At 45.5% G+C, this 27,177-nt stretch overlaps 1 protein-coding gene across 1 annotated transcript; it reads right to left on the bottom strand.

The window, feature by feature from the left end:
- On the bottom strand, window positions 1-27,177 carry LOC129020845 (cytochrome P450 2B6-like). Its single transcript, XM_054465716.2, is given in 10 exon segments — window positions 1-1,101; window positions 5,296-5,437; window positions 5,629-5,816; window positions 9,333-9,474; window positions 10,089-10,126; window positions 10,129-10,264; window positions 12,440-12,600; window positions 15,003-15,152; window positions 15,286-15,448; window positions 26,994-27,177. Coding segments are annotated over 10 exon segments (1,473 nt in total). The 5' UTR covers window positions 27,165-27,177; the 3' UTR covers window positions 1-919.

Genomic DNA, 27,177 nt, shown 5'->3' with positions numbered 1-27,177 from the left:
AAAAAAAAAAAAAAAAAATCAAATATTGTGTGATTCTGTTTACAGGAAATATTCAGAATTGGTAAGTCCATAGGGACAAAAACCAGATTGGCAGAGGCTGAAATGAAAAAGAGAATGGGGTATGGGGAGTGACAGCTCGATAGGTATGGGTTTTGTTTTGGGGGAGATAATGAAAACATTTGGAACTAGGAGAATCACCTGACATCAGGAGTTCAAGACCACTGAACTCCAGCCTGGGCAACAGAGTGAGACTCCATCTCAGAAAAAAAGAAAATGTTTGGAACTAGATGGTGGTGGTTGTACAGCTTTGTGAATGAACCACATGCCACTAAATTTTACACTTTAAAATGGCTAATTTTATTTTACGTGAATTTCATCTTAATTTTTAAAATTATATATATACATGGCTGGGCACGGTGACTCACACCTGTAATCCCAGCACTTTGGGAGGCCAAGGCGGGTGAATCACTTGAGTTCAGGAGTTTGAGACCAGCCTGGCCAACACGGTGAAACCCCGTCTCTACTAAAAATACAAAAATTAGCCAGGCGTGGTAGCACACATCTGTAATCCCCGCGACTAGGAAGGCTGAGGCAGGAGAATTGCATGAACCCTGGGGGTGGAGGTTGCAGTGAGCTGAGATCACGCCACTGCACTCCAGCCTGGGCAACAGTGTGAGACTCTGTCTCAAAAAAAAAGAACATATATATATATATAATTTTGTATATTATAATTTTCAATAATCTCACTCCTCCACTCACTCGCAATGTGACCTCAGACAACAGGTGCCATGGAGGGAAGGAAGCTGGCTTGCAGCAGGTCTCTCAGAGGCAGGAAGTTGCGGGGAGTCAGAGCCATTGTCTACAGAGTCGGAGACACTGAATGACCCTGGAATCCTTTGACCCCCTTCCCTCAGCCCCTTCAGTGGGGCAGGAAGCGGATCTGGTATGTTGGGGGTATTTTGCCCACGCCACACTCCTGGGGTGTCAGATCGATGTCTTCAGGAGCCACGGGGCTGGCCACGGAGAAGTTCTGGAGGATGGTGGTGAAGAAGAGGAATAATTCGGCACGGGCAATGCCTTCACCAAGACAAATGCGCTTCCCTGTGGACACAGAAGGTCACCAGTGTGGGCACAGGGCAGGTGTATACACTTCACTCTGCCATGTCCCTAAGCCCGGACATGTATGTCCACTGCAAGAGATTTGGATAAGACTGGCCCTTAACCTACAATTCAGGGTGGACTTTTAGGAAGCTGCTCTGAAACCAGGTGCAAATCTTCGAGTGGATGTGCCATGTCCATTTCTCTCTCTCTCTCTCTCTCTCTCACTCTCTCTCTCAATCTCTTTATTTATTTATTTATTTATTTTTTTTTTTTTTGAGATGGAATCTCTCTCGGTCACCCAGGCTGGAGCACAGCAGCGCCATCTCGGCTCACTACGACCTCTGCCTCCCAGGGTGTTGAAACGATTCTCGTGCCTTAGCCTCCCAAGTAGCTGGGATTACAGGCACCTGCCATCACACCTGGCTAATTTCTTGTATTTTTAGTAGACATGGGGTTTCACTATGTTGGCCAGGCCGGTCTCGAACTCCTGACCTCCGGTAATCCACCCACCTTGGCCTCCCAAAGTGCTGGGATTACAGGCGTGGGCCACCACGCCCAGCGCCATGTTTATTTTTCTAGTAGAGAGTTTGTAGCTTCTGTTACAGTTCCAAAGGGTTTGGTGACCCCCACAGGGTATAATGACCCACTTCTGGTTGTGTGTGTGTGTGTGTGTGTGTGTGTGTACTTCTACATGTGTGAGTGTGAGCACATTTATGACAACATTCTTAGTGTTCTTCACTTCTCATGCGAGGAGAATGGCACCTCTCTCAAAGGGCTCTTGTGAGGTTAAAGGAGACAATTGTAAAAATTCTTAGAATAGCACTTGGCTTGTGCTAAGGAGCCTTAAGGTTTGATTATCGCCTTGTGTTTGTTTCTGGGGTTATGTGTGGGGTATGTGTTTCTGGCCATGTGTCTGTGTCTGTGTCTGTAGGCTGTCTTCTAGTCTCAGCCTGAGATCCACAGGCTTCAAGAGCTCGGGGGTAAAAAACCCAAATTGTATATAAATTGTGAATGGGACTGATGCATATGAGACAGGGAGAGTCTGTGGCTTCCACCGATTCTCAGAGGTTCAAGGAACCCCCAGTAGGTTCTAAACCACAGATTGTGAGAAAAATGAGAACAAAGGCAGCTGGAAAAAGCTGAGGCAGAGACAAAGGGAGCCTTTTCCTTTACTTCAGTGTTTCATAATCTGCAAAGCTTGGAAAGGCCATGTCAAGTGTGAGTTTTCAGGCATTCCCTATGTCTGTCAAGTTGTTGGACAAGTGTGTCTACATGGAGGTGTTTGGCAAAGGGGTCCATGTCCCTTTGGCACATCCAGAAGTTGGGCAACACGAGCTTAGAAACAGGCAGGTCTCTGGGCTGGTTCTTCTGTAACTCTTTGTGTGACCTAACGTTTTCCACAACAGTCTGATGCTTGTTATCTCCCTCCCATCATACCCTCCCCATCTCTGGGGACGTCTGTTTGGACACCTTTCCAATTTCTTTGGCTGCAGTACCCTTTTGCCTTGGGTTATACCTTTCTTTCTGCCCCTGGCAGCCCTACCCCTGTCTTTTTCTCTGTCTGTACCTGTCAGACACAGTTTTTATTCTTTTCCTCTCCTTTTGTTGTCTTTCTTCCATCTTGATTAACTTCCTATCTCCATCTATTTGAATCTGACTTCTCCCCAATCTCTCTCTCTCCTTCTTTCTTTTCATCTCCCTCTAAAGATACCTTATTTGTCTCGTTCATTCTTTCTTCCTCTCTTCTTATGTCACTCTCTCTTTTTCCTGTCTCTTATTCCGTTTCTCTCCTTTCCCTCCTTCCTTCTCCCCTCCTCCTTCCTTTTCCTACTCTCCTCTTATTCCTCCTCCTCCTCTTCTCCTTATGTGACTCTCTCTGTGTGTGTCTCTCTCTCTTCCTCTCCGTATACTGCCTGATGTTCACCTGCTGTCTGTCCTTCTGCCACCGTCTCCCCATCTCTATCTCTCAGTGTGTTCCCTCTTTGTCCCTAACTATGTTTCTCAATCTCATTATCTTTGTTACTTATCTGTCTCTGTCCTTATTTTCCTACATCCCTGCCTCTCTTAAAACAAAAGAGCAGGCCTGTCACAACGGCTCACGCCTGTAATCCCAGCACTTTGAGAGACCGAGGCGGGCATTTCACCAGGTCAGAAGATCAGGACCATCCTGGCTAACATGGTGAAACCCCATCTCTACTAAAAATACAAAAAATTAGCTAGGCATGGTGGTACACACCCGTAGTCCCAGGTACTTGGGAGGCTGAGGCAGGAGAATTGCTTGAACCTGGGAGGCAGAGGTTGCAGTGAGCTGAGATCATGACACTGCACTCCAGCCAAGGCAACAGAGCAAGACTCTGTCTGAAGAAAAAAAAAAAAAAACCTTAAGATAGCATCTCAGGCGAGGTGGCTCACGCCTGTAATCCCAGCACTTTGGGACGCTGAGGTGGGTGGATCACTAGGTCAGGAGATCGAGACCATCCTGGCTAACACGGTGAAACCCTGTCTCTACTAAAAAACATAAAAAATTAGCCGGGCATGGTGGCAGGTGCCTGTACTCCCAGCTACTCAGGAGGCTGAGGCAGGAGGATGGCGTGAACCCAGGAAGCGGAGCTTGCAGGGAGCTGAGATTACACCACTGCACTCCAGCCTGGGTGACAGAACGAGACTGTGTCTCAAAAAAAAAAAAAAAAAAAAAAACTTAAGATAGCAAAATTGAGAGAAGACACTGACCCTCAAGCCATCATCCCATGTGTTCCTAACTGTCATTGAAGATAAAACGTGGAAGGAAGTCACTGTACTGCACAAAACCAGGGGCTGGGCCAGGACCCTGGATCACTGAAGTCACTGATGAAACTCAAGACTGGGGATTTGTTTCTGGGGCCTTTCACGGATGGTGCATGTTAAATTAAATTAAATTTGGCCTAAAGCGGCCTCCCTGCATAACAAACTGTAACGTAACTCAACATGTAAACAAACTGCAATGTAACTTGAGAGTATATTCTTGTAACAAGTAACCTTGGACAATCAGAGCAGCCAAGCTTCAGCCAATCACAGGCTGCAAGCTGCCCAGACATGTTCAGATAAGGCAAACACAGAGCTGTAACCAATCAGGCTGTTTCTGTACCTCAGTTCCTTTCTCTGTGGATAAATACTGCCTGACCAAATTGCTGGGTGGAGCTCTCTGAACCTTTCCTGGTTCTGTGTGCTGCCCAATTCATGAATTTTTTCTTTGCTCAAATAGACTCTGCTAAGTTTAATTTGCCTAAAGTTTTTCTTTTAACCAGCCAAAGAGTAGAGGATGAGAAATGGGACAAGTCAGAGCACGTCAAGACCTTCTTCACCTCCCCAGTGCTAGACCATAAATCCAAACTCCTCCCACAGCCTTCAAGGTCCTGCCCAGCTGAGCCCCTTGTCTTATTCCCTTCTGCAATCTACACCCAAGGCTCACTGGACTTCCTATAGGTTCCCAATGGTACCATCAAGTTTCCACCTTTGGCCTTTGCCCTTGCTGTTTCCTTTGCCTGGAACACACTTTGCTATGATTGATTGATGCTCACCCATGAACATCTCGGCTTGGAAGCCATTTCCTCTGGTAAGCTTTTCCTTACTGACTCACCACAAGATTAGCTGATATTTCCTATTTTGTGCTCCCAAAGCTCCCTTTAGAGCACTTATCACAATTATGTCTAATTATAATAGTAATTGCCCTTGTGAGCATGTCCTTTGTGCCAGGCAGTCCTAACCATGTTGCAGGCATTCATTCATTTCATGAGATGATTATTTTATTATTATTTGATGAATGCCCATCTTCCCTGCTGGACTTTAAATTTCCTGGGGCAGGAACCCTGTCTCTGTGTGACTTGTTTGATGCATTATCTTCAGCCCCCAGTACAGCACTGGGCTTAGGGTAGTGCTCAACAGATTTTTTTCTTTTTAAGAAAATGAACTCACTGAGGTTTAGAGATGTTAAAATACTTGCCCAAGGTCCTGCTTACGCAGATGTGCCTTTGGGAATGTAATCTTCTTTCTCAAGCCTCCTTACAGGGTTGTAGTGAAGATGGAATGGGATAAGGCAGGTGAAGCAATTGGAATATATTAAGTGCTCAATAAATAAGGACCTGTCATTTTTTTTCTCAAGTTGAGGATAGGACCTGCCCTCTAGTGTCTGGGAAAGAAATTGTGGGTCCAGCTTACCTAAGGAGAAGGGGATAAAAGCTTCATTCTTTTTCAGTGCCCCATTGGCATCCAGAAAGTGGTCAGGATTGAAGGCGTCTGGTTTTTCAAAGTAGTGTGGGTCACGGAGAGCAGTGCTCAGGATGAGAAATACTTCCGTGTCCTGAGGGAGGATCACAAGATCAAAAGATATTGCCATTCCCTGTCCCACCCTCCACACACACACCACAAAAAAGAAAAAGAAAAAACAAAAACAAGGGGACTCAATTGAGAAACTAAAAAAACTTGAGTTTGGGGATTAAGAGAATCCAGGATGCCCACACAGAAGGGATATGGGGGTGCAACCGGTCTTACCTTGGGGATGATGTACCCTCGGAACCTGGTGTGTTGGGTGACAATGTGGGGGACACCCATGGGGAGAAGGTCGGCAAATCTCTGAATCTCAATGATGACTGCCTCTGTGTATGGCATTTTGGCTCGGTCATCAAGCACTGGAGGGCGATGTGGGCCAACCACCTGTTCAATCTCCTTGTAGACTCTCTCTGCACAGAAAAGAAGATGAATAAATTTCATTTTAAAGAGGGATTTCAGGCCAGGCATGGTGGCTCACACCTGTAATCCCAGCATTTTGGGAGACTGAGGCAGGCAGATTGCTTGAGGTCAGGAGTTCAAGATGAGCCTGGCCAACATGACAAAATCCCATCTCTACTAAAAATACAAAAAATTAGCTGGGTGTGGTGGTGTGAGCCTGTAGTCCTAGCTACTCAGGAGGCTGAGGCAGGAGAACCGCTTGAACCCAGGAGGTGGAAGTTGCAGTGAGCTGAGATCATGCCACTGCACTCCAGCCTGGGTGACAGAGCAAAATTCCATCTCAAAATTAAAAAAAAGAAAAAAGAAGGAAAAAAAATTTTTTTAAAAGATAACTTTCAGCAGGGACACTGCTTTCTATTGACCAATTAAAAACCTATAGTAAAGGCTTAGATCCTTGATACTCCTCAAAGCAATCAGCGTGGGGTGAGGAGAGGAGGGAGGAAGCAACAAGAATTCTCACTGCTTGAAATCTAATGAATATTATGGATCCTCTTCCCATATGCACAGGTACACACACACACATGCACACACACACCATGATTTTGCATGGTATTTCAGATTAAGAACTCCAGGCTACAAATCAAAACACCCTCTCTAAGATGAGTAGAAAATAAACTAATATTTATTGTGTATATATTATAGGTGAGACATTATTCTTCGTCCTCAGGTATATAACAGTGTAATAGAACATAGATGAATCCATGAACAACTGGATAAAAACATCAATCAATCAATCAATAGATCAATTCATGGAAGGAAAGATTGATGAATAAATGAAGAAACCAATAAATGGATGTATATATTTACTTACCAATGAATAGATGGATTGATTGATTAATTAATCACTAAAGAATGGTCCATAGACAAAGAAATCAATGAACCCAATTAATGAATAATCACATGAATGGCTAGATTTATGGAAGAACAAGTGAATAAGTAAATTAGTGAAGTATGAGTAAATAAAGGAGTAAATGAATGGCTGGATTGAATGATAAATAGATCAGAGGTGAATAAATGAGTGAATTATTGGGATAAATGAAGGAAAGCATGGATGGATTAAGGGTGAATTGAAAGATTGACTGATGGAAGGATAAGGGTGAAACCTAGTTCACAGAAGGATGGATGAATGCATGAATGAATGAATGAATGAGCCAATGAATCAATGACAGTCCATGAACATATCACTGTTTCAAAGGATCAACTTGTGGATCAAGTAATCCAAATAAATCAATGACAGTATATGTCCTTGGGTGAATCATAAATTAAAGAATCGGTGAGTATACATTCTTTAATTAATAAATTAAACAATGAATAGATGAAAAGATAAGTGGATAGAGAAAGAAAAAGGCTTCCCCCTCCCCCTCCCCCTCTCCCCTTTCTTCGGTCTCCCTCTCCTTCTTTTTTCGGTCTCCCTCTGTTGCCAAAGCTGGACCGTACTGCCATGATCTCTGCTCGCTGCAGCCTCCCTGCCTCGGGCTCCTGTGATTCTCCTGCCTCGCCCTGCCGAGTGCCTGGGATTGCAGGCACACACCCCCATGCCTGACTGGTTTCTGTGTTTTTGGTGGAGACGGGGTTTCGCCGTGTTGACCGGGCTGGTCTCCAGCTCCTGGCCTCCAGTGATCTGCCCGCCTCGGCCTCCAGAGGTGCTGGGATTGCAGACAGTCTCGCTCACTCAATGCTCAATGTTGCTCAGGCTGGAGTGCAGTGGCCTGATCTCGGCTGGCTACAACCTCCAAAGCCCAGCGGCCTGCCTTGGCCTCCTAAAGTGCTAAGATTACAGCCTCTGCCCCTCAGCCACCCCGTCTAGGAAGTGAGGAGCGTCTCTGCCTGGCTGCCCATCATCTGGGAAGTGAGGAGCTCCTCTGCCAGGTCGCCCCGTCTGAGAGGTGAGGAGCACCTCTGCCCGGCCACCCCGTCTGGGAGGAAGTGAGGAGCGCCTCTGCCCGGCCGCCCTGTCTGGGAAGTGAGGAGCGCCTCTACCTGGCCGCTCCGTCTGGAAAGTGAGGTGCGCCTCTGCCCGTCTGCCCCGTCTGGGAAGTGAGGAGCGCCTCTGCCCGGCCGCCCTGTCTGGGAGGTGAGGAGTGCCTCTGCCCGGCCGCCACCCCGTCTGGGAGGAAGTGAGGAGCACCTCTGCCCGGCCGCCCCCTAGAAGATGAGGAGCGCCTCTGCCTGGCCACCACCCCGTCTGGGAGGAAGTGAGGAGCGCCTCTGCCCGGCCGCCCCATCTGGGAAGTGAGGAGCGCCTCTACCCGGCCACCCGGTCTGGGATGTGAGGAGCGCCTCTGCCCGGCCGCCCCGTCTGGGAGCACACATGCTCACATGAGGCAGTTTTTCCTTTACCAGTCCAGTGTTCCTAGAGGAAGGTCATACACAAGTTAAATTCTGCCATTTTGCTTCTTAGTGTGCATACTTGAGCTGGAGATGTTACCGAGAAGCTGCCGATCATCAGTTTCAGGGTTTTTTCTATCTGTTGGGAGACTGCCTTTCCCTGGTGCCAGCTGCGACCAATTATTGTTTTAGAAAGGCAGTTTAATGGCCACCTGACCATCATCTGATGGTCGCCTGACATTCCTGGTGGAGAGGCCCTCTCCTGCCCTGCTCGTGTCTGATTAGCTACCTTCTGTAACAATACCACCATCCATACATAATTATAATATTGGGATTTATCCTCCTGGGATATTAAAAAATGTTAAAGAAGTAAAAAAAAAAAAAAAAGAAAAGATAAGTGGATGAACGGATCAATTTTTAAGTGATGGCACAGAAAGTCAAATATTGCATGTTCTCACCCATAAGTGAGTGCTACAAAATGTGTACACATGGAAACAGAGAGAGGAACAATAGACAGTGAAGACTAAGAAGAGTGAGGGAGCAGAAAGGGGAGGTGAATGATAAGAAATTACTTAATGGGTACAATGTACACTGTTCGGGTGATAAATACCCTAACAGCCCAAACTTGACCACTACAAAACCTATGCATGTAACAAAACTGCATATGTACCCCCTAAATTTGTACATCACGAGGTCAGGAGATCGAGACCATCCTGGCTAACATGGTGAAACCCCATCTCTACTAAAAATACAAAAAAATAGCCCGGTGTGGTGGTGGGCACCTGCAGTCCCAGCTACTCGGGAAGCTAAGGCAGGAGAATGGCATGAAACCTGGAAGTGGAGCTTGCAGTGAGCCGAGATCGCGCCACTGTACTCCAGCCTGGGTGACAGAGAAAGATTCTGTCTCAAAAAAAAAAAAAAAAATCCTTGAGTGATGGAAGAAAACAGTGGGAGAACACATGGACAGATTCTTCATGCATCCATGCATCCACCAACAGAACTGGCTTGGTTGGAAGCTAGTCCAGAGCCTACAGTGATCCCGGAATAGGAAGCCAGCATCCCCTCTCTCATCCAGGTGGTACTCATAGCCCCATTTCTGCAGCCCAGAAGACCCCTTTGACTGGTTGTCCCTGGCCCACCTGCGACATGAGGGTATTTGAGCATGAGCAGGAAGCCGTAGCAGAGAGTGGTGCTGGTGGTCTCAGTGCCAGCAAAGAAGAGTGAGAGCGTGTTGATGATGAGGTTCTGGTGGCTGAATTCACTGTGTGGGTTGGATTTCTCCTGCGTCCACAGTAGGGAGGGGAGGTAAGGGTCAGGAGAGGTTATAGCCTTGCTGTGCACACGCCTGTGTCCCTGGCTGCCCTCCATTTGCCTAAAGGTCTTTGACACTATCTGGCCGAATTTGCTTTTCTCTGTCCTCTACATATCCAGCTGCATATCTCTAACTCATCTCTCTCAGCCTCTTTTTACTCTGCCTGGCTCTGTTTCTATCTCTCTCTCCACATCTTTTTGATATGTTTCTCTCTTTTTGTCTCCCAGTCTCTTTCTACCTCTGTGAGTCTTTTCTCCTGTTGCTGTATTTTTGTCCCTTGCCCCGAATTCCTTCCTCAGCCAGTCTTCTCTCTCTCTCTCTCTCTCTCTCTCTCCCTCTCTCCCCCCACCCACTTCCCACCTCCCCTCTCTCTCCATCTCCGTTCCTCCTCCCTATTTTCTCCTTCCTTTCACCTCATCTTTCTTTCCTTCCTCATCTACTCTCCTCCTTTTCACTATTCCCTCCCTAATCTTTGTTCTTCCCTCCCCATCTTCCCCTTCCCTTCCCCTTTTCCCTCCCTCTTCTCACCTCTCCATCTTGCCCTCCCTCTCCTCCTCTCCCTTTTCCCTCTTCCAGACCCCACTTTTTCCATGTGGAGCAGGTAGGTGTCAATGAGGTCCTGGGGGCGCTGGGGTCCAGGGTTTCACGGTGCTTCTCCACACTGTGGCCAATGTAAGCATTGATTTCCTGCAGGTTTTTGTAGAGTTGCCTGTGTGCCCCAGGAAAGTATTTCAAGAAGCCAGAGAAGAGCTCAAACAGCTGCAAGAAAAAAGGGGTGGTGAGGTTTGCCTAGGGCTGAGCTAGCAGGTCACAGGGAGAGGGCACCTCCTGAGCCCCAGTCCCTCCATGGGAGCTCCCTTCCCCACTCTCCTCTGTCTCTGAATCCCTCACTCACTGACTCTATGTCTCCTATGACCTGTAATTCTCACATTTACCTCTTCCTGCATCTTCCTCCCTCATAGTTCTGTCTTTTTCTTGGCCTCTGCCCCAACTGCCTGCCTTCCTCCTTTCTATCTCTCTTTGTCTCTGTCTCACTTCCTTTCTGTGTCACTCATTGTCTACCTCAGCCTGTTTATTTGTCTTTCTCATACTTTTCTCTCCCTCCTCTCACCTCCCCTCATCTCCTTTGCTGTGTCAGACATTAATAAAATGATTCTTACACAAGATAAGCCTGCTGATACTTTAGGACTATGTATTTTGGAGGATATCTCTATTACCTTGATGAAGAATGGAATGCCTAATTTATTGCAAATAATTGCAAAAATACAAACGTATATAGTGAGATGTAAAATTCCTTCTTAATCTCTCTTTCTAGAGATAACCATTGTTAACTGTCTGGTGGGTCTCCTTCCGGACTTTTCTCTGTGGTTCTCAGTGGGAGGAGAACATTAGAATTATTGGTCGGGCTTGTTACAAGTACTTACCTTGGGCCCCATCCCAGACTTTCCAGATCAGTCCGCCCGGAAAGTAGGGTCCTGAAAATCCATAACTGTGACAACCCCACATGTGAATCCAACATACACCCCTGCTTAAGAGCTGTAGCTATGTTGACCAGCCTGGCCGACATGGTGAAACCCTATCTCTACTAAAAATACAAAAAATTAGCTGGGTGTGGTGGCACTCACCTATAGTCCCAGCTAACTGGGAGGCTGAGCCACAAGAATCGCTTGAACCTGGGAGGTGGAGATGGCAGTGAGTTGAGATCACTCCACTGCACTCCAGCCTGGGTGACAGAGCAAGATACTGCCCCCGCCCCCCAAAAAAAAAAAAAAAAAAACCTACAGCTATGCATACTGTTCTGCAGCTTGATATTCTTAAATTTAATATGTAATAGGCACATTTCCAGGTTAATCAATAAGGATAAATTTTATTATTTTGTTTTAAAAGAGAAGAAGATTACCTTTATAATCTGTGGAAAGTTGTTTTTTGTTTTTTTTTTTTTTTAACAGAGGGAGAAGGAGCAATGGGAGAAAATGAAGAAATGCTGTTCCTTATTGTCTTGTATCCTTGAATTTCTTCAGGTGAGGAGCTTTACCAAAGACAGAGAAGCAAGGATACAGAAGAACCAGGAGTAGGCTGGGCATGGTGGCTCATGCCTGTAATTCCAGCACTTTGAGAGGCCGAGGGGAGCAGATCACTTGAGTTCAGGAGTTGGAGACCAACCTAGCCAACATAGCAAAACCCCGTCTCTACTAAAAACACACAAAAATTAGCTGGGCATGGTGGCAGGTGCCTGTAATCCCAGCTACTCAGGAGGCTGAGGCAGGGGAATTGCTTGAACCAGGGAGGTGGAGGTTGCAGTGAGCCGAGATTGCACCACTGCACTCCAGCCTGGGCAACAGAGCAAGATTCCATCTCAAAAAAAAAAAAAAATCTTAGCCAGATGTGGTGGCACATGCCTGCAGTCCCAGCTACTCGGGAGGCTGAGGCAGGAGAATCACTTGAACCCAGGAAACGGAGGTTGCAGTAAACCGAGATGGCACCACTCCACCCCAGCCTGGCTGAGAAAGCGAGACTCCATCTCAAAAAAAAAAACCAAAAATGACATCCAGGAGCAGAAGAGCAGAGATAAGCCCAAAGCCTGATTTATTCTCTCTTTCCCTCTCTTTCACACTCATTCTCATCAACTCTGTCTCTCAGGATCTCTTGATCTCTGCCTTTCTTTGTCTTGTTTTTACTCATCTTCCTTCTCTCAGTCTCTCTCTGACTCTATTTCTGCCTCCCCATCATGCCGCATTCTCTCTCTCACTGTCTCTATCCCTGTCTCACCGTCTCCCCTCCCTCCAGATCTCCATGTCCCTGACTCCACGTGGTCTCTGCCTTTCTTCCAGGGATAAGCTGCATTTCTGAGCCCCCAAGACAGGTCATCCTTTTCTCATGTGCCCTGGATGTTCACCTCACCCCCACCCCCCCCTCCTTCTCCCTCTCCTGGACCTGGCTGGATATAGAGCTGATGAGTGAGAAACTCTGGCAGAACAAGTTCAGCATCTTCAGGAACTCTTGATCTTGGTAGTGGAAGCGTTTTCCAAAGACGATGGAGCAGATGATGTTGGCAGTAATGGAATGGAAGAGGAAGGTGGGGTCCATGAGGGCTCCTAGGAAGAAGCAGCAGGTCAAGGACACAGACTGAAGGGCCTGGGGAACATCAGGCTGTCACCCATCTCTGTGTGATTGTCTGCCATCACTCAGTAATGGTAAACATAAGAATAACCATAACAGCTAATTATGTACCAGCACTTCACACATAATTCCACTGACCTCTCACTACAACAATGTGAGGCAGATGCAATTCGATTATTAGCTGCAATTTATAGATGGGCAGACAGAGAGGTTGAGTAATTTGACCAAAGTTGCACAGCTACTCATTACTGAGGCCAGGATTTAGACCCGGGCAACCCAGCTATCGAGTCCATGAAGCCGGTTCTCACTCTGCACCTCCTCTCAGACCCCACCTCTGACTCTGGGAGCAAATACAGTTAAATCCCAGGGATAGGGGCTGGGCAGAGTGGGTGTTTAATCAATTGCTTGTATAAATTAAAAAGCCCTGGGTGGGCACAGTGGCTCATACCTCTAATCCCAGCACTTTGGGAGCCTGAGGCAAAAGGATCAGGAATTCAAGACCAGCCTGGGCAACATAAGGAGAACCTCCCTCTACAAAAAATTAAAAATGTAGCCAGACATGGTGGCACATGCCTGTAGTCCCAGTTGAAGGAGTCCAGGAGGCTGAAGTGGAAGGATCACTTGGGCCCAGTAGTTTGAGGCTGCAGTGAGCTATGATCATGCCACTGGACTCCAGCCTGTGTACAGAGTGAGACCCCATCCCTAATTTAAAACAAATAAAAAACCATCTTTCTACCCCTACCTATTACTCCCCCTTAATCTCTTCTTTCCACATCTAGGGCTCTCCAGTCATCCGGGCATTATTCTGCACTTGTTAAGTGATACCTGTATACACCAGGCTCAGCACTGGCCCCAGCTGGAGGGAGGGTGGTCTGTGAGCTCCCAAGAACATCAGGTTAGTGCAGCCTCTCTCTGGGTCTCACTTGCCTGTCTTCTCTCATTCCTCTGCAGACCTTTTCCTGAGCCTTGTCTGTCTGTCTCTCTAATTTTCTCTGCCTCAATTTCTCTTTGCCTTTGTTTCTTTCTGTCTCTCTGTGTGTATATTTCTCTCTCTCTTTTTTTGAGACACAGTCTCACTCTGTCACCCAGGCTGGAGTGCAGTGGCATGATCTCAGCTCATGGCAACCTCCATTTCCCAGGCTCAATCAATTCTCCAGTCTCAGCCTCCTGAGTAGCTGGGATTACAGGCACGTGCCACCATGCCTGGCTAGTTTTTGTATGTTTAGCAGAGACAGGGTTTCACCAGGTTGGCCAGGCTGGTCTTGAACTCCTGAACTCAAGTGTTCCACCAGCCTCAACCTCCCAAAATGCTGGGATTACATGCATGAGCCCCATGCCCAGTCTATATATCTCTTTGTTTTGGTCCCTCCATCTGTCTCTTTCCTCCTGCCTGTGTCACTCTGTTTCTTCCTGTCCTTCTCTTCAGTCTTCTTGTCCCTGTTTCCCTATAGCTCCTGTGTTTCTACCTCCCCACACAGCCTCTGCATTTACGTCGCAGAGTCTCTTGAGAAATTTTGATAAGAGAGATGGTAAACACCTGGCATGAATGAGATGGAGGTGCTAGCCAGAGACCCGTCACCTACCTGTCCCACAGACAGCAAGTTATGGAGAACTCAAAAACAACCTAGTGCTTCTTTGATGACCCCTCTAGCTGCACCCGGGCAGAACACCCCACCTGGCCTGTCTACTCACTGCCAGCTCATCAGCACTTCACACAGGGCAAGGAAAACACAGGTCATTATTTGTTAAATGTCTGTAGTTTTTTCTTTTCTCTCTTTGCTTTCTTTTACATAACTTCTGATTTTGCCTTCAATAGACACAATTGATCCATGAAAATGTATGTCTTTGAGGGTTTGTTTGTTTGTCTGAGACAGGATCTTGCTCTGTTGTCCAGGCTGGAATGCAGTGGTACAATCACAGCTCTCTGCAGCCTCAACCTCCTGGGCTCAAGTGATCCTGTAGTCCCACCTTAGCCTCCTGAGTAGCTGGGACTACAGGCACACACCACCATGCCTGGCTCATTTCTTTTCATATTGTGTAGAGACAGGATCTCATTATGTTGCCCAGGCTATTTGCTTCCCAAAGTACTGGGATTACAGGTGAGAGTCATCGCATCCAGCTTCTTTGAGTAACTCTTGGACGTTATACACCTGGCATCTCTCTCTTTCCCTGGTTCTGTTTGTTTCTCTCCTGCCAATCCCTGTCCCTCTCTATTCCCCTGTCTCTCTCCCTCTCTGTCCCTATACCTCTGTCGGATCACGTCTCTGGTTTCGTGTCTCTGTCTCTGCCCATGTATACCTCTCTGCCTTTCTATTCCCGTGCCTGCATCTCTCAGTGTTTCATTGCCTTTCTTTCCTACTCATCCCCCAGGACTCACCCTTGGATTTCTGAAGCTCCTCTATCAGACACTGAGCCTCCTCCTGAATCCGCTCCTCCACACTCTGCTTTCCCATCCCGAAGTCCCTCATGGTGGTCACAGAGAATCGCCGAAGCACCTTCCAGCGGTTTCCATTGGCAAAGATCACACCTGGGGTGCAGGGGAGGTGTGGGTTGGTTGCAGAGGAAGTTGGAAGAAGGCTCTGAGTCCTTCTTTCCCCCATATCCTCCCTTCTCTGATGCACCCCCTACCCGCCCCCTCCCAGTGCCTCTGAGGCCCTCACCATATCCCTGGTAGACTGGGTCCATGATGGCGATTTTTCCCCGGCCAGAGAAGGCCTCAGCCTTGTCCACCAGGGCCTCCCGTATGGCCTCTACTCCACACAGCATGACCACGGGCCTCGGTCCCAGGTGTACCGTGAAGACGTCCCCATATTTCTCTCGGAACTGCCAATCACATCCACACCAGGGGTGGCTGTTAGTCAGCATACACCTCCGTTGTAAAACTATCAAAATACTTACATACCAGATTGGTAATTAGCCCCTCCCCAACATCCGCCTCCCCAGGCTGCCCTTCCCCCTGCCAGGACCCAGCAAGTAAGGGTTAATGGTTAACAGTGTCCAAGGGAGAGAATACAGTCATGGGTTCTTAGTTTCTGTTTCTGATTGGGCCAGTAAGACCCCTTCCTCATCCTTCTTTTCTGTGTATTACTAGAGACAAAAACTGAAAACCATGGCTTCAGGCTGCTGAAAGACTGAAACAAAACAAAACAAAACAGAACAACAACAACAAAATAAGGTGGGTTGGACAAGCTTAGGTTAATCGGTGGCCCAGCCAGGGGATGCTCTAATTGGCTGCTGCCCTAAACAGTAGAGATGGTTGATAAAATACTACGAATATCACACCCACCCCATACTTCTTATGATCTGTGGCTTTGCTTTTTTTTGAGACAGAGTCTCGGTCTGTTACCCAGGCTGGAGTGTAGTGGTGCAATCTCGGCTCACTGCAAGCTCCGCCTCCTGGGTTCATGCCATTCTCCTGCCTCAGCCTTCCGAGTAGCTGGGACTACAGGTGCCCCACCACTACGCCCGGCTAATTTTTTGTATTTTTAGTAGAGACGGGGTTTCACCACGTTAGCCAGGATGGTCTCGATCTCCTGACCTCGTGATCCACCCACCGCAGCCTCCCAAAGTGTTGAGATTACGGGTGTGAGACACTGTGCCTGGCCTGGTTTCGCTTTTTGCAGTTTCAGTTACCTGCAACTAACCACAGTCTGAAAATATTAAATGTAAAATTCCAGAAATAAGCAATTTGTAAGTTTTAAGTTGTGCACCATTCTAAGTAGGATGATGATGTCTCTCACCATCCACTCTGTCCCACCCAGGACATGAATCATCCCTTTGTCCACCACGTCTGCACTGCATATACCACCCTCCCTGTATAATGTGATTGTATAGGAAAAAAAGAGTATATATAGGGCTCAGCATTATTTGGGGTTTCAGGCATCCACTGGGGGTCTCAGAACATATCTCCAGTGGATAAGGTGGGATTACTGTGCAGCCACTTGGGGAACTGCTGGGCAGTATTTCCTGAAGCTGAACAAATGGATACCCAGGAAACCATCCACTTCACTCCCAGGTACATGCCCAGCAAAAATGTGTATGTGTGTTCACCAAAAAATGAACAAATATTCACAGAAGCTTTCTTAATAAAATACTCATCAACATAGATATAGAGAAACAGTGAGGGTTCACACAATAGAATACTATACAGCAACGAAAAAGAACAAACTACAGCTACACAGGATAACGTGGCTGAAACTCACAGGCATAATATTGAGTGGAAGCAACTAGACACAAAAGAGTCCATGCATCATAATTTTATGTGTATGAAGTTCAAACACAGGGCCGGGCACAGTGACTCACATCTGTAATCCCAGCACTTTGGGAGGCTGAGACGGGCTGATCACGAGGTCAGGAGTTTCAGTCCAGCCTGACCAACATGGCGAAACCCCGTCTCTACTAAAAATACAAAAATTAGTCTGGCGTGGTGGCCCTCACCTGTAGTCCCAGCTACTCGGGAGGTTGAGACAAGAGAATTGCTTGAGCCTGGGGAAGTGGAGGTTGCAGTGAGCCGAGATCACGCTGCTGCACTCCAGCCTGGGTGACAGAGCAAGACTCCATCTCACAAAAAAGAAAAAAAAAAGGTTCAAACACAGATAAAATCAACCCATGATCAAGATGGTAGGTGGATAGTGACTAGAAAAGGATGGGGTGTGGTTTTTTGGGGGACTCTTGCTACTTGGCCTGCATGTCAATTACATGAGTATGTTCAGTTTGTGAAAATTCATTGAGCTGTGTGCTTTTTACAGTGATGTTCAACTTCAATAAAAACTTGACATAAAAGTCATAAAATTTGTTAAGTTTACTTACAAATGCCCTGCATTGATCTCTGCAAAACTCCTTCACTGGACTTCTGGATTACATGCTTACTCCACTTAACAATTGTTTCACTGCCCCAGAAGCCAAGGTAGCCCCACTAAAATGTAAAATAATTAATATCCATATGCTCACCAAGGCCTCCAATGCTCCCACTTTGCTGAGAGTAAGATCTGAAGTCTCCACTGATGGTTCACATGGTCCTACATGACGTGGCCCTATTACCGCTCTGACTTCTCCCACTCACTCCTCCATGTTGTTCTCTGAGATTTTTCCTGTTTCAGGATTCTTGCAGCCACCCCTGCCTCCTTCTAGTGCCTTCCACCTGAATCTTTCATTGTCCCTGCTCAGAAAAAAAACAAGACAGTCTTCCCCTAACCACTCAATCTAACATAGTTCTCATCACTGTCTGAAATATTCCCCTGCTTTAGTTTAATCGTAGCTCTTCTCCACCTAATATTTCCTTGTCTGTTTATTTTTTGCTCATCTGTCTCTGCCAATGGAATGTCCATAAGCACAGTGGCCTCGTGTGTCTTGTCCAAGATGCCACATCATCAATTCCTAGAATATTTCCTGGTACATAGAAAGTGTCCAATGAATTGTTATTGGATTCATGAATAAATGAATGAGTGGATCAAGGTAGTTGTCATTTAATGAGCACTTATTATATACTAGCTCTATGCAATATCCCATTTAATCCTCACAACCACCTTAAGGGCACACATTCTCATTGCCATTATCTTAATTGACAGAAGAGAAAACTGTGACTCAATGCATAATAATTGAATCTGAGACATGAGCCTGCATCCCTCTGACTCCAAAAGGAATCTGGAAGCTTATTGGGAAATGGAGAAGCAACAGCACCACTTTCCTCAGCCCTGACACACACTTGCTCATGCCCTCCCTCTTTCTCCCACCCCCAAGAGATGCAATCATCATAGACGGTCATGAATACCTAGAGGATCCTTGGAAGGTTTATGAAAGAGTTTTAGGGAGTCTGTGAAGCCTCACAACTTTATGCAAACATGTATGTGCCTATTTGGAAAAGAGGGGGCCACAGCTTTAATCAAACTCTCAGAGGATTTCATAATCCACAAATTGTTAAGCAGCTTTAGTCTAGGAGGGCTTTGGAGACAGACCTCCTGCTGGAGCTCAGCTTCCCCTTTTCCTAGTTGTGTGCCACTGGACAAGTGCTTTCCCCAGGCTGAGCATCTCCATCCCTACTGTTTTTTTTGTTATTGTTGTTGGTGTGTTGTTGTTGTTTTTTGAGACAGAATTTCACTCTTGTTGACCAGGATGGAGTGCAATGGTGCAATCTCGGCTCAGGGCAATCTCCGCCTCCTGTGTTCAAGCAATTCTCCTGCCTCAGCCTCCCGAGTGGCTGGGATTACAGACATGTGCCACCACACCAGCTAGTTTTGTGTTTTTTTAATACAGATGGGGTTTCTCCATGTTGGTTAGGCTGGTCTCGAACTCCTGACCTCAGTTGATCCGCCCGCCTCAGCCTCCTAAAGTGCTGAGATTACAGGCGTGAGTCACTGTGCCTGGCCACCATCCCTACTTCTAAGATGAGGGTAGCACCTCACCTTGTCCACAGGTAGTTGTAAATGACACCTAGAAAATCCCCATGACAACACAGATAATTCCCAGACACATTACTCTAGTGGGAAAACTAAGTCCATTGATTCACATGATAGCATGATACTCTCGTGACACATGGAAAATGATGAAAAGAAAACAATAGGCACTTGAGACCTTCATCTATGTGATGCAACTCTATTTGGTGGGGAGGGATCCTTAGATCTGCGACCCCCTACTGGGGGACTGGTAGCACTTTGCAGGCCCTGGCCGACTGCCAGTTCTGCTGAGTCAGGCTTGGAGCTTTCACTCACTGACTCCTTCATTTGTTTCTGTACACATATTTACTAAATGCCTATTGTGTACCAGGCACTATGTTCAGCTCTGTGGTGAGTCCTCACAGGCCTTCCTTGTCTGGAAGTGTGAGGGAGAGCTCAGCCACAGGATCACAAGCAAATGCAGCATTGTCAAGGACATAGGCTCAGTAAGGAGGGGCAGCTGGTGTATGAGAGCCTATGGTGGGGACCTGGGGGTCAGGAAGTCTTCTCAAGGGAGCTGCTGCCTGCCTGGATAGCTAAGGAACCCCAATAATGAGGAACGGACACTGTTCTTGCACTGACATTAACCAAGATGACCCACCCACATCCTCAAACAACAACAACAAAACAAACTATTTACCCCAAGTCCTCCCTGTGAGAAAATGGAAATCTTTGCTGCAATAAAGAAGGGAAGAGGGTCAAACACATCTATTCAAAACTTATCCCAATGCTTTGGGAGGTTGAGGCAGGAGGATTGCTTGAGGCCAGGAGTTCAAGACCAGCCTAGGCAATATAGTGAGACCCTCCCCCAAACACGTCTCTACAAAAATAAAAATAAATAGTGTGGCACGGTGGTTCACACCTGTAGTTCCAGCTACTCTGGAGGCTAAGGCGGGAGAATCTCCTGAGCCTAGGAGTTCAAGGCTGCAGTGAGCTATGACTGTGCCATAGCACTCCAGCCTGAGTAACAGACTGAGACCCTGTCTCTAAAACAATTAAAATGAAAAAATTCAATATCATTCCTGACAAGCCTCCACTTTCTATGAACTAACAAGATAGCCACAAAGATCCTTTCGAAAACTCATTTTAGGCAAATATGAAATTCATTGACAGTTTTGCTTGTTTCAGAATTTGTAAAGGATTGGGATATTCAATGACCATGCCAGCTCTCATAAAGAAAAGGGGCAGTGAGATACCAAGAGCTACAGGGAGCAGCAAATTCTGTTAATAGAGGCATGATTGGTGCCCAGATATTGTCTGCAGAGTTTAGAAAAAACCCTTAAAGTTCAGTGAATTGTGTAGGATGTCTTTGACCAGAATTTAAACCTATACACACTTTCCTAAATGTTGTCACTCCTCACATTGCAGATGATTTTTTTTAAGAGATAGGGTCTTGCTCTGCTGCCCAGGCTGGAGTGCAGTGATGTGATCATAGCTCACTGCAACCTCAAACTGCGGGGCTCATGTGATCCTCCTGCCTCAGTCTCCCAAGTAGCTGGGACTACAGGCACATGCCACCATGTCTGGCTAAATTTTTTTAAAATTTTGTGGAGACAGGGTCTTGTTTGGTTTGCCCAGTCTGGTTTCGAACTCCTGGCTTCAAGCGATCCTTCCACCTCAGCCTCCCAAAGTGTTGGGATTACAGGCATAAGCCACCACGTCTTTGAGTGTTGCCCAGTGGGATGGTGAGCCACCCAAACAACATCTTACCTAATCATGAGACTCCTTGGCTCCCTCCATGTCATTCCCCTGAAAAATCTAATTGTTCCATAATTTGAGAGTCTATGACCCAATTACTTTGTATCTTCCAGGTAAAGTGACAGTGTTTAACTAATAACCAAAAACCACGTTTTGACTAAGTGTCTAAGATAAATATATATGTATGACAATTATCACATTCATCATTTCTATGTCCATGTATTCTGTCTAAGCAAATAATTTTAAAATTCATAGTAGTATTGGCATATATACTCTGTATATATGCATATTTACTCTATCAGTAAAAAGACCATTGATCAGCAATAAAAAAAAACTCTATTAATAGCAAAAGGATAACAAGCCTAAGATTCAGGAGTATGGTCAACATGAGAGGGGGAAGGGGAAGGTATTGTCAGTGTTCTAATTCTCCCATTGGAAAATGGGTTGACTGATTACTAATAATAAGTAGATAATTAAACATAAAATCATGCATGGTAAGCATTGATAATCCAGGTAAATACTTAGCAAGTGGCAGTCGCCGGTATAGGGCATTATGTATACTGTTGATAAGCACTCCCTACCCAGACTTCTTTCCTGCTCTCCCTCTCTCTTCCACTCTCCTGGCACTGACATGGGCTAGTCTGCTCTCTCTTGTTGGCACAGCAAAATCTATTTGATTTGTGCCACCACCTCTTTTACCTCATTCTTTCAGTGGCAGGCAGGTACCCAAGGATGTAACAGAGGATGGCAGAGAAGAGTGAAATTCTACACTTGCGGCTCATACCCAGACACCTCTTCATGCCCACTCACCCCTCCAAGGACAGTGCCCCCATGCAGTTCCAATTCAGAGACAGGGTCTCAATCTGTCATCCAGGCTGGAGTGCAATGGCACCATCAAATTACCTATGATAACCTATTTGATAAACCAGTGTTATGTACCTGAATTGGAGAAGCATAAATTGGTATTAAAATTTGTATTTAAGAGGCTGTAATTCCAGTGTGAAGCATGCACTCATGGAGACACTGGATGGCCGCCTGGTCCTTCCTGAGTTCTTAAAATTTCCATTACTAAAAGCTCTATATTCCATGACTCATCACAGAAGAGATAAAATGATCCAAATTATGAAAAAATATTGATGAGGTGACTGTTCTAATGGTTTATAACTAATATTTGATTTATCAAATCTATAATTCTAGGAAGACAACAAAAACCAAAGACCACAGGTGATATATTTCTGGCACTTGGTAGATCATTTGAACACTTGAAGATGGAGTTAATTCAACTGCCACCTTCATTGCATGTTTTCTGGTTGTATTAAAGCTTTTTTATGCACAAAGATCAATGCCACAACAGTAGCTAAAATGTTATTAGAAAATGTATTTCCTTACTTGGCATTCCTGGAGAACTCTCCAGTGGTAGAGGTACTTTCTTCACTAGAGAAGTGGTAAAATAGTTAAATAAGGTATTGAAGAAGGAATTAATGAAATCAACTATAACCTAATAGTAGTAGTAATAGAAATTTTAAAATCCATTTAAAGTTGCTGCAAAGTGTGACCCCCACCTTACACTCAAGTTAAAAGAGAAATTAACAACCTGTCTTCTCTCTGTGGACAGTAGACCTTATCTCTTCTTCCCAACTCCACATTCCTTAAAGTTTATTACAGGCCCAGTGAGTTCCTGCATGGCTGCGGGGTCATAAGACTGATAAGTTTAAGTTGCAAGACATGTCTTTCTCAAGATGTAAGAAATGTTATTTAACTGCTTTGTTTCTCCCTTCTGTAACTTGCTTCCCACCTCATGTAGTTCCCGCCTTAAGATGTTTAAAAGTAGGAAAAGCCCTTTGTTCAGGGCTCAGACTTTCTGGACATATTTCTGGCTGAGCCAGTGGTCACCTTAATTTAATAAACTCTCCTGAACCGTTTTTTGTCTCTCCAGTCTTTGATTGTCCCTCAACAGTATTACAAACAAAAGGCATTAGGCAAAGCATGCTGAATTGATTGGAGTCCCTTGGTCAAAGGTATTATTGATTGACAGCAATCAGATCCACTCCTATTGGAAAGACATAGATAGATCCCTTGTAAAATAGTAATAGAAGGCCTATGCCCTGATAATAGAATCTCATGTATCTCCCACTCTTATAAACTCTGATATGACTCAATAATGCAAGGCTTTAATACATTATGCCAAAGCACGTTTTCACCAGGTAAAAGGAGTCATTGATGACCCATCAGTTGATGACAATCAGACCTTTCACTATCTATAATTTAGAGGTTGGGTCCTTTGGAAATGACACCAGAGAAACTGTCCTTGAACTCCATTGGAAGTAACCATACCAAGTTCTTCTAAGACTGTCCTTGTACTCCATTGCAAAGGACAATGCCAAGTTCTTCTCTGTAGCAAAACTTCAGGGTCTGGGATCTTGGATCCACATCTCTCAATTGAAAAGGGTCCTTCTAGACTCCTAGAACTGTATGTCTGTTGAGACCTTAAGGCAAAGCTGACCAGGAAAGTTTTTCCCAAGAAGCATTTGGCATCCTATATGTGGACAGCTTTTCCTAGATTGTGGATCAAGATTTCTCTTCCATCATGAAGCATTATCTTTTATCCTTTCTTCCCTTTTTCTTGCTGTCCTAACTCTTTCCCTTTCCTTACAAGAAAATCCATAGCACTATAATCTGTGAATGGCTTTAGCAAAGGCTTATACCCTAGGAAAAAAAAATAAGCAATTGTTGAGTTTGTGAGCCAGTTCCCCAAAATCAGGAAATAACTTCACTGGTGCCAATGCCTCTTTGTGTTCCCAATGGGAATCACCCTGAAACCCCAAAGGAGGAGTGGAAAGCTATATCTTGATATTCTAGACATCAATTGCCACTTGCTTTTTTGCACTCACTGGAAATATTTGATAGTGATTATGTTATTAGTTAGTTAATATAATAACAGTATGTAATAACATACTATTAACTAATAACTAGTTATTAGTTAATATAATACAATAACAGTATATAATAACATTCTATTAACTACCTAATATTATAATCTCTACCAAATATAGAAAATGTATCTGAATGATGGCTGCAAAAGGCATATTGTGCTTCCAGGCATCCCGTATGCAGGACTTGGGGACTACGTATGTGGGTATGGGTAATTGCATGTGTAATGTTACTGAATTAAATATGGTAAAGTGGCCAGGCATGGTGGCTCATGCTTGTAATCCCAGCACTTTGGGAGATTTAGATGGGAGGATCGCTTGAGGCCGAGAGTTCGAGACCAGCCTGGTCAACATAACAAGACCCCAGCACTATAAAAAATAATTAAATAAATAAATAAGTAAATACAGTAAAGTCTCTTTCCAACTAAATGTGGCTATGCACCCTTGCAGCATGATAGAAAGAGACCACAAAAAAAAGTGAGCTTCCCACCTTGTTCAAGAGCTGTGCAGACTTATGTGTAAACATATTTAACTGACCTCTGCTCTAATGCCAGTAGGTGACCTTCTTTTCCAACCCCACAAGTGCCTACCTTGGGTCTGCTGAAGTTTGCTTACTCTGTTCTTTCTCCTCACTGGCCCATAACTTGCTATTTGGCCTAGCTCACTGCTGCTTTCCAAATTTTTTCCCTGAGATTTCCCTAATACCTCCCATAGTTAAAAGCCAAAACAGTCAATAACTGAAATTACTGTCAACCTCAAAGTCGATGAAGATAAGTTGGTTTCTGCTGAGAAAAGGTTCCAATGGAGTCCCTGGGTGCTAACTCTTGGTGGTATTGGGGTGACAGTCGTATGGAATCTGAGGCTAATTTATACATTAAGGGACATCTTGGATTATGTAGCCAATTGAACCTCCAAGGAGTTCAGATGGGTAGAAGCCACTCTCCAAAAGGAGGATGAGAACATTTGTATTAAACAAAAACGCTTAATGGAACATCACGCAGTTTTAGATCTCCTCTTTGCCCATCTTGGAGGCTTGTGTATGGTGCTGAACAAAACCAAATATTGTTCTTATCTTTCCCGTGAATTTACTAGTACATATAACTTAATTTAAAATGTGGCTGACAATGCTGTTTCTCTAGACACTGCCGCCAAATACACTAAGGAAATTTCTCAGGGGAAAAAGAAGATACGTGTTTACGGGTGCAGGTAACACTTGATTTGCAAGCATCCTGAATGGTGATGGCAAGTGATATGGTTTGGTTCTGTGTCCTCACCCAAATCCCATCTTGAATTGTAATCCCCAGATGTGGAGGGAAGGACCTGCTAGGAGGTAATTGGATCCTGGGGGCAGTTTCCGCCATGCTGTTCTTGTGATAGTGAGTGAGTTTTCACAAGAGCTGATGGTTTTATAAGAGGCTCTTCCCCCTTTGCTCTCTCTCTCTCCTGCCACCTTGTGAAGAAGGTATTTGCTTCTCCTTCACCTTCTGCCATGATTGTAAGTTTCCTGGGGCCTCCCCAGCCATGTGGAACTGTGAGTCAGTTACATCCCTTTTCTTTATAAATTACCCAGTCTCAAGTATTTCTTTATAACAGTGTGAGAATGGACTAATACAGCAAGCCTATCACAAGGTTTTCTACTCTTAATGTTTCTTCTAGTGGGTCTCCAAGGCACTATGACATGTGTTACCAGGCCAACTACAAAAATGAATGCCTCTTTAAATCAAGTTATTTTATAGCAAGCTCTGGTCCTTAATCACCATCGTGCTCTGAACAAAGTATATGACCAATTGGACTCTAATACTATTGAACTATCTTTATTGCCTGAGCTTTGAATTATTCGATTTTGATCAGTTTGGTTCATGGAGACTCCTGGTAAGGTACAGACTTCATTTCCTTTGTATTACCCTCCTGAGAGCCATCATAACAGTCTCCCTGATGTGTTGTATTTTCTCAAGAGTCTTGGCCGGGTGCAATGGCTCACCTGTAATCCTAGCACTTTGGGAGGCTGAGGCAGGTGGATTGCTTGAGCCCAGGAGTTTGAGACCAGTCTGGGCAACATGGTAAAACCGTGTCTCTACAAAAAATACAAAAAGTAGCTGGGCATGGTGGCATGCACCTATAGTTCCAGCTACTTGGGGGGCTGAGGCGGAGGATCACCTGAGCCTTGGGAGGTCAAGGCTGTAGTGAGACATGATCATGCCACAGCACTCCAGCCTGGGTGACAGAGTGAGACCCTGTCTCAAAAAAAAAAAAAAAAAGAGAGTCTTAAATGCTCATATGCAGCCATTCTTTGTACATCCAATGGCTTCATTACAGTATGAATAACAAAAACATGAAGAAAACAAAGAATCACTCAACTACTTTGATGTTGTCCATTGTGAATTCCATACTGAGAGCAAACAAGTCCATTATGATGGTGACAGAAGTAATGCTGATGCCCAAGGTTTTGGTCAATCTCAAAATTTTGAGGCTGACCAAAAAGGAAGAATTGTTTAATTAAATTAAATTTGACATAGAGTTATCTCTGCATAGAGTGAACTGCAACCTAACTTGGGAGGGAGTATATTCTTTTTTTTTTTTGAGATGGACTCTTGCTCTGATGCCCAAGCTGGAGTGCAGTGGCACCATCTCTGCTCACTGCAACCTTTGCCTCCTGGATTCAAGTGATTCTCCTGCCTCAGCCTCCTGGGTAGCTGCGATTACAGGCACACACCACCATGCCCAGCTAATTTTTGTATTTTTAATAGAGACCCAGTTTCCCCCTGTTGGCCAGGCTGGTCTCAAACTCCCGACCTCAGGTGATCCACCGCCTCAGCTTCCCAAAGTGCTGGGATTACAGGCATGAGCCACTGCATCCGGCCCAGATGAATATATTCTTGTGACAAGTAGCCAAGTGTTTGCTAATCAGAGCAGCTGGGCTTTCAGTCCACACAGGCTGCTAGCTCCTCAGATTGTGACCAAGTAAGGCAAGCTGTGATCTGTGGCCAACCAGGCTGTTTCTGTATGTCACCTCCTTTTTCTGCCTGTGAATACTGCTTGCCCATACTGCCATGTGGTGTCTCTCCTGGTTTAGGGAGTTGTCCAATTCATAAGTCACTTCTTTGCTCAAATAAACTCTGCTAAATTTAATTTGACTGATGTTTTTCTCCTAATACTACCACCCATCATGCTTCACTATGCTCTGTACTCACCAACCATCCCTGTGCCACCTCTGACTCTGGAAGTCTGCCTCATTCTGTTTGGTGAAGGATCCCCAAGTACAGAGGCAAGAAGCAGCCCACCCTCAGACCCCATTCATCTGTGCCTTACCCTCAGAAAGGATTTGAGTAGGCCTCTTCTGTCCATCTGCAGAAGGTTCCCCAAAAGGGGCAGAGGGCGGGGCCCTGGTGGGAGGCGGCCATGGGTGTTAGGGTGGCGCTGAACCAGGAGTAGCAAGAGGCCTGTGAGGAGTGCAAGGAAGAGGAGGACGCTGAGCTCCATGGTTCCAGTCTGA

This window comes from Pongo pygmaeus, chromosome 20, assembly GCF_028885625.2.
Source record: "Pongo pygmaeus isolate AG05252 chromosome 20, NHGRI_mPonPyg2-v2.0_pri, whole genome shotgun sequence".
NCBI lineage: Eukaryota > Metazoa > Chordata > Mammalia > Primates > Hominidae > Pongo > Pongo pygmaeus.
The sequence above is the reverse complement of the archived record's forward strand: the minus strand, read 5'-3'. Positions and strand labels throughout refer to the sequence as shown.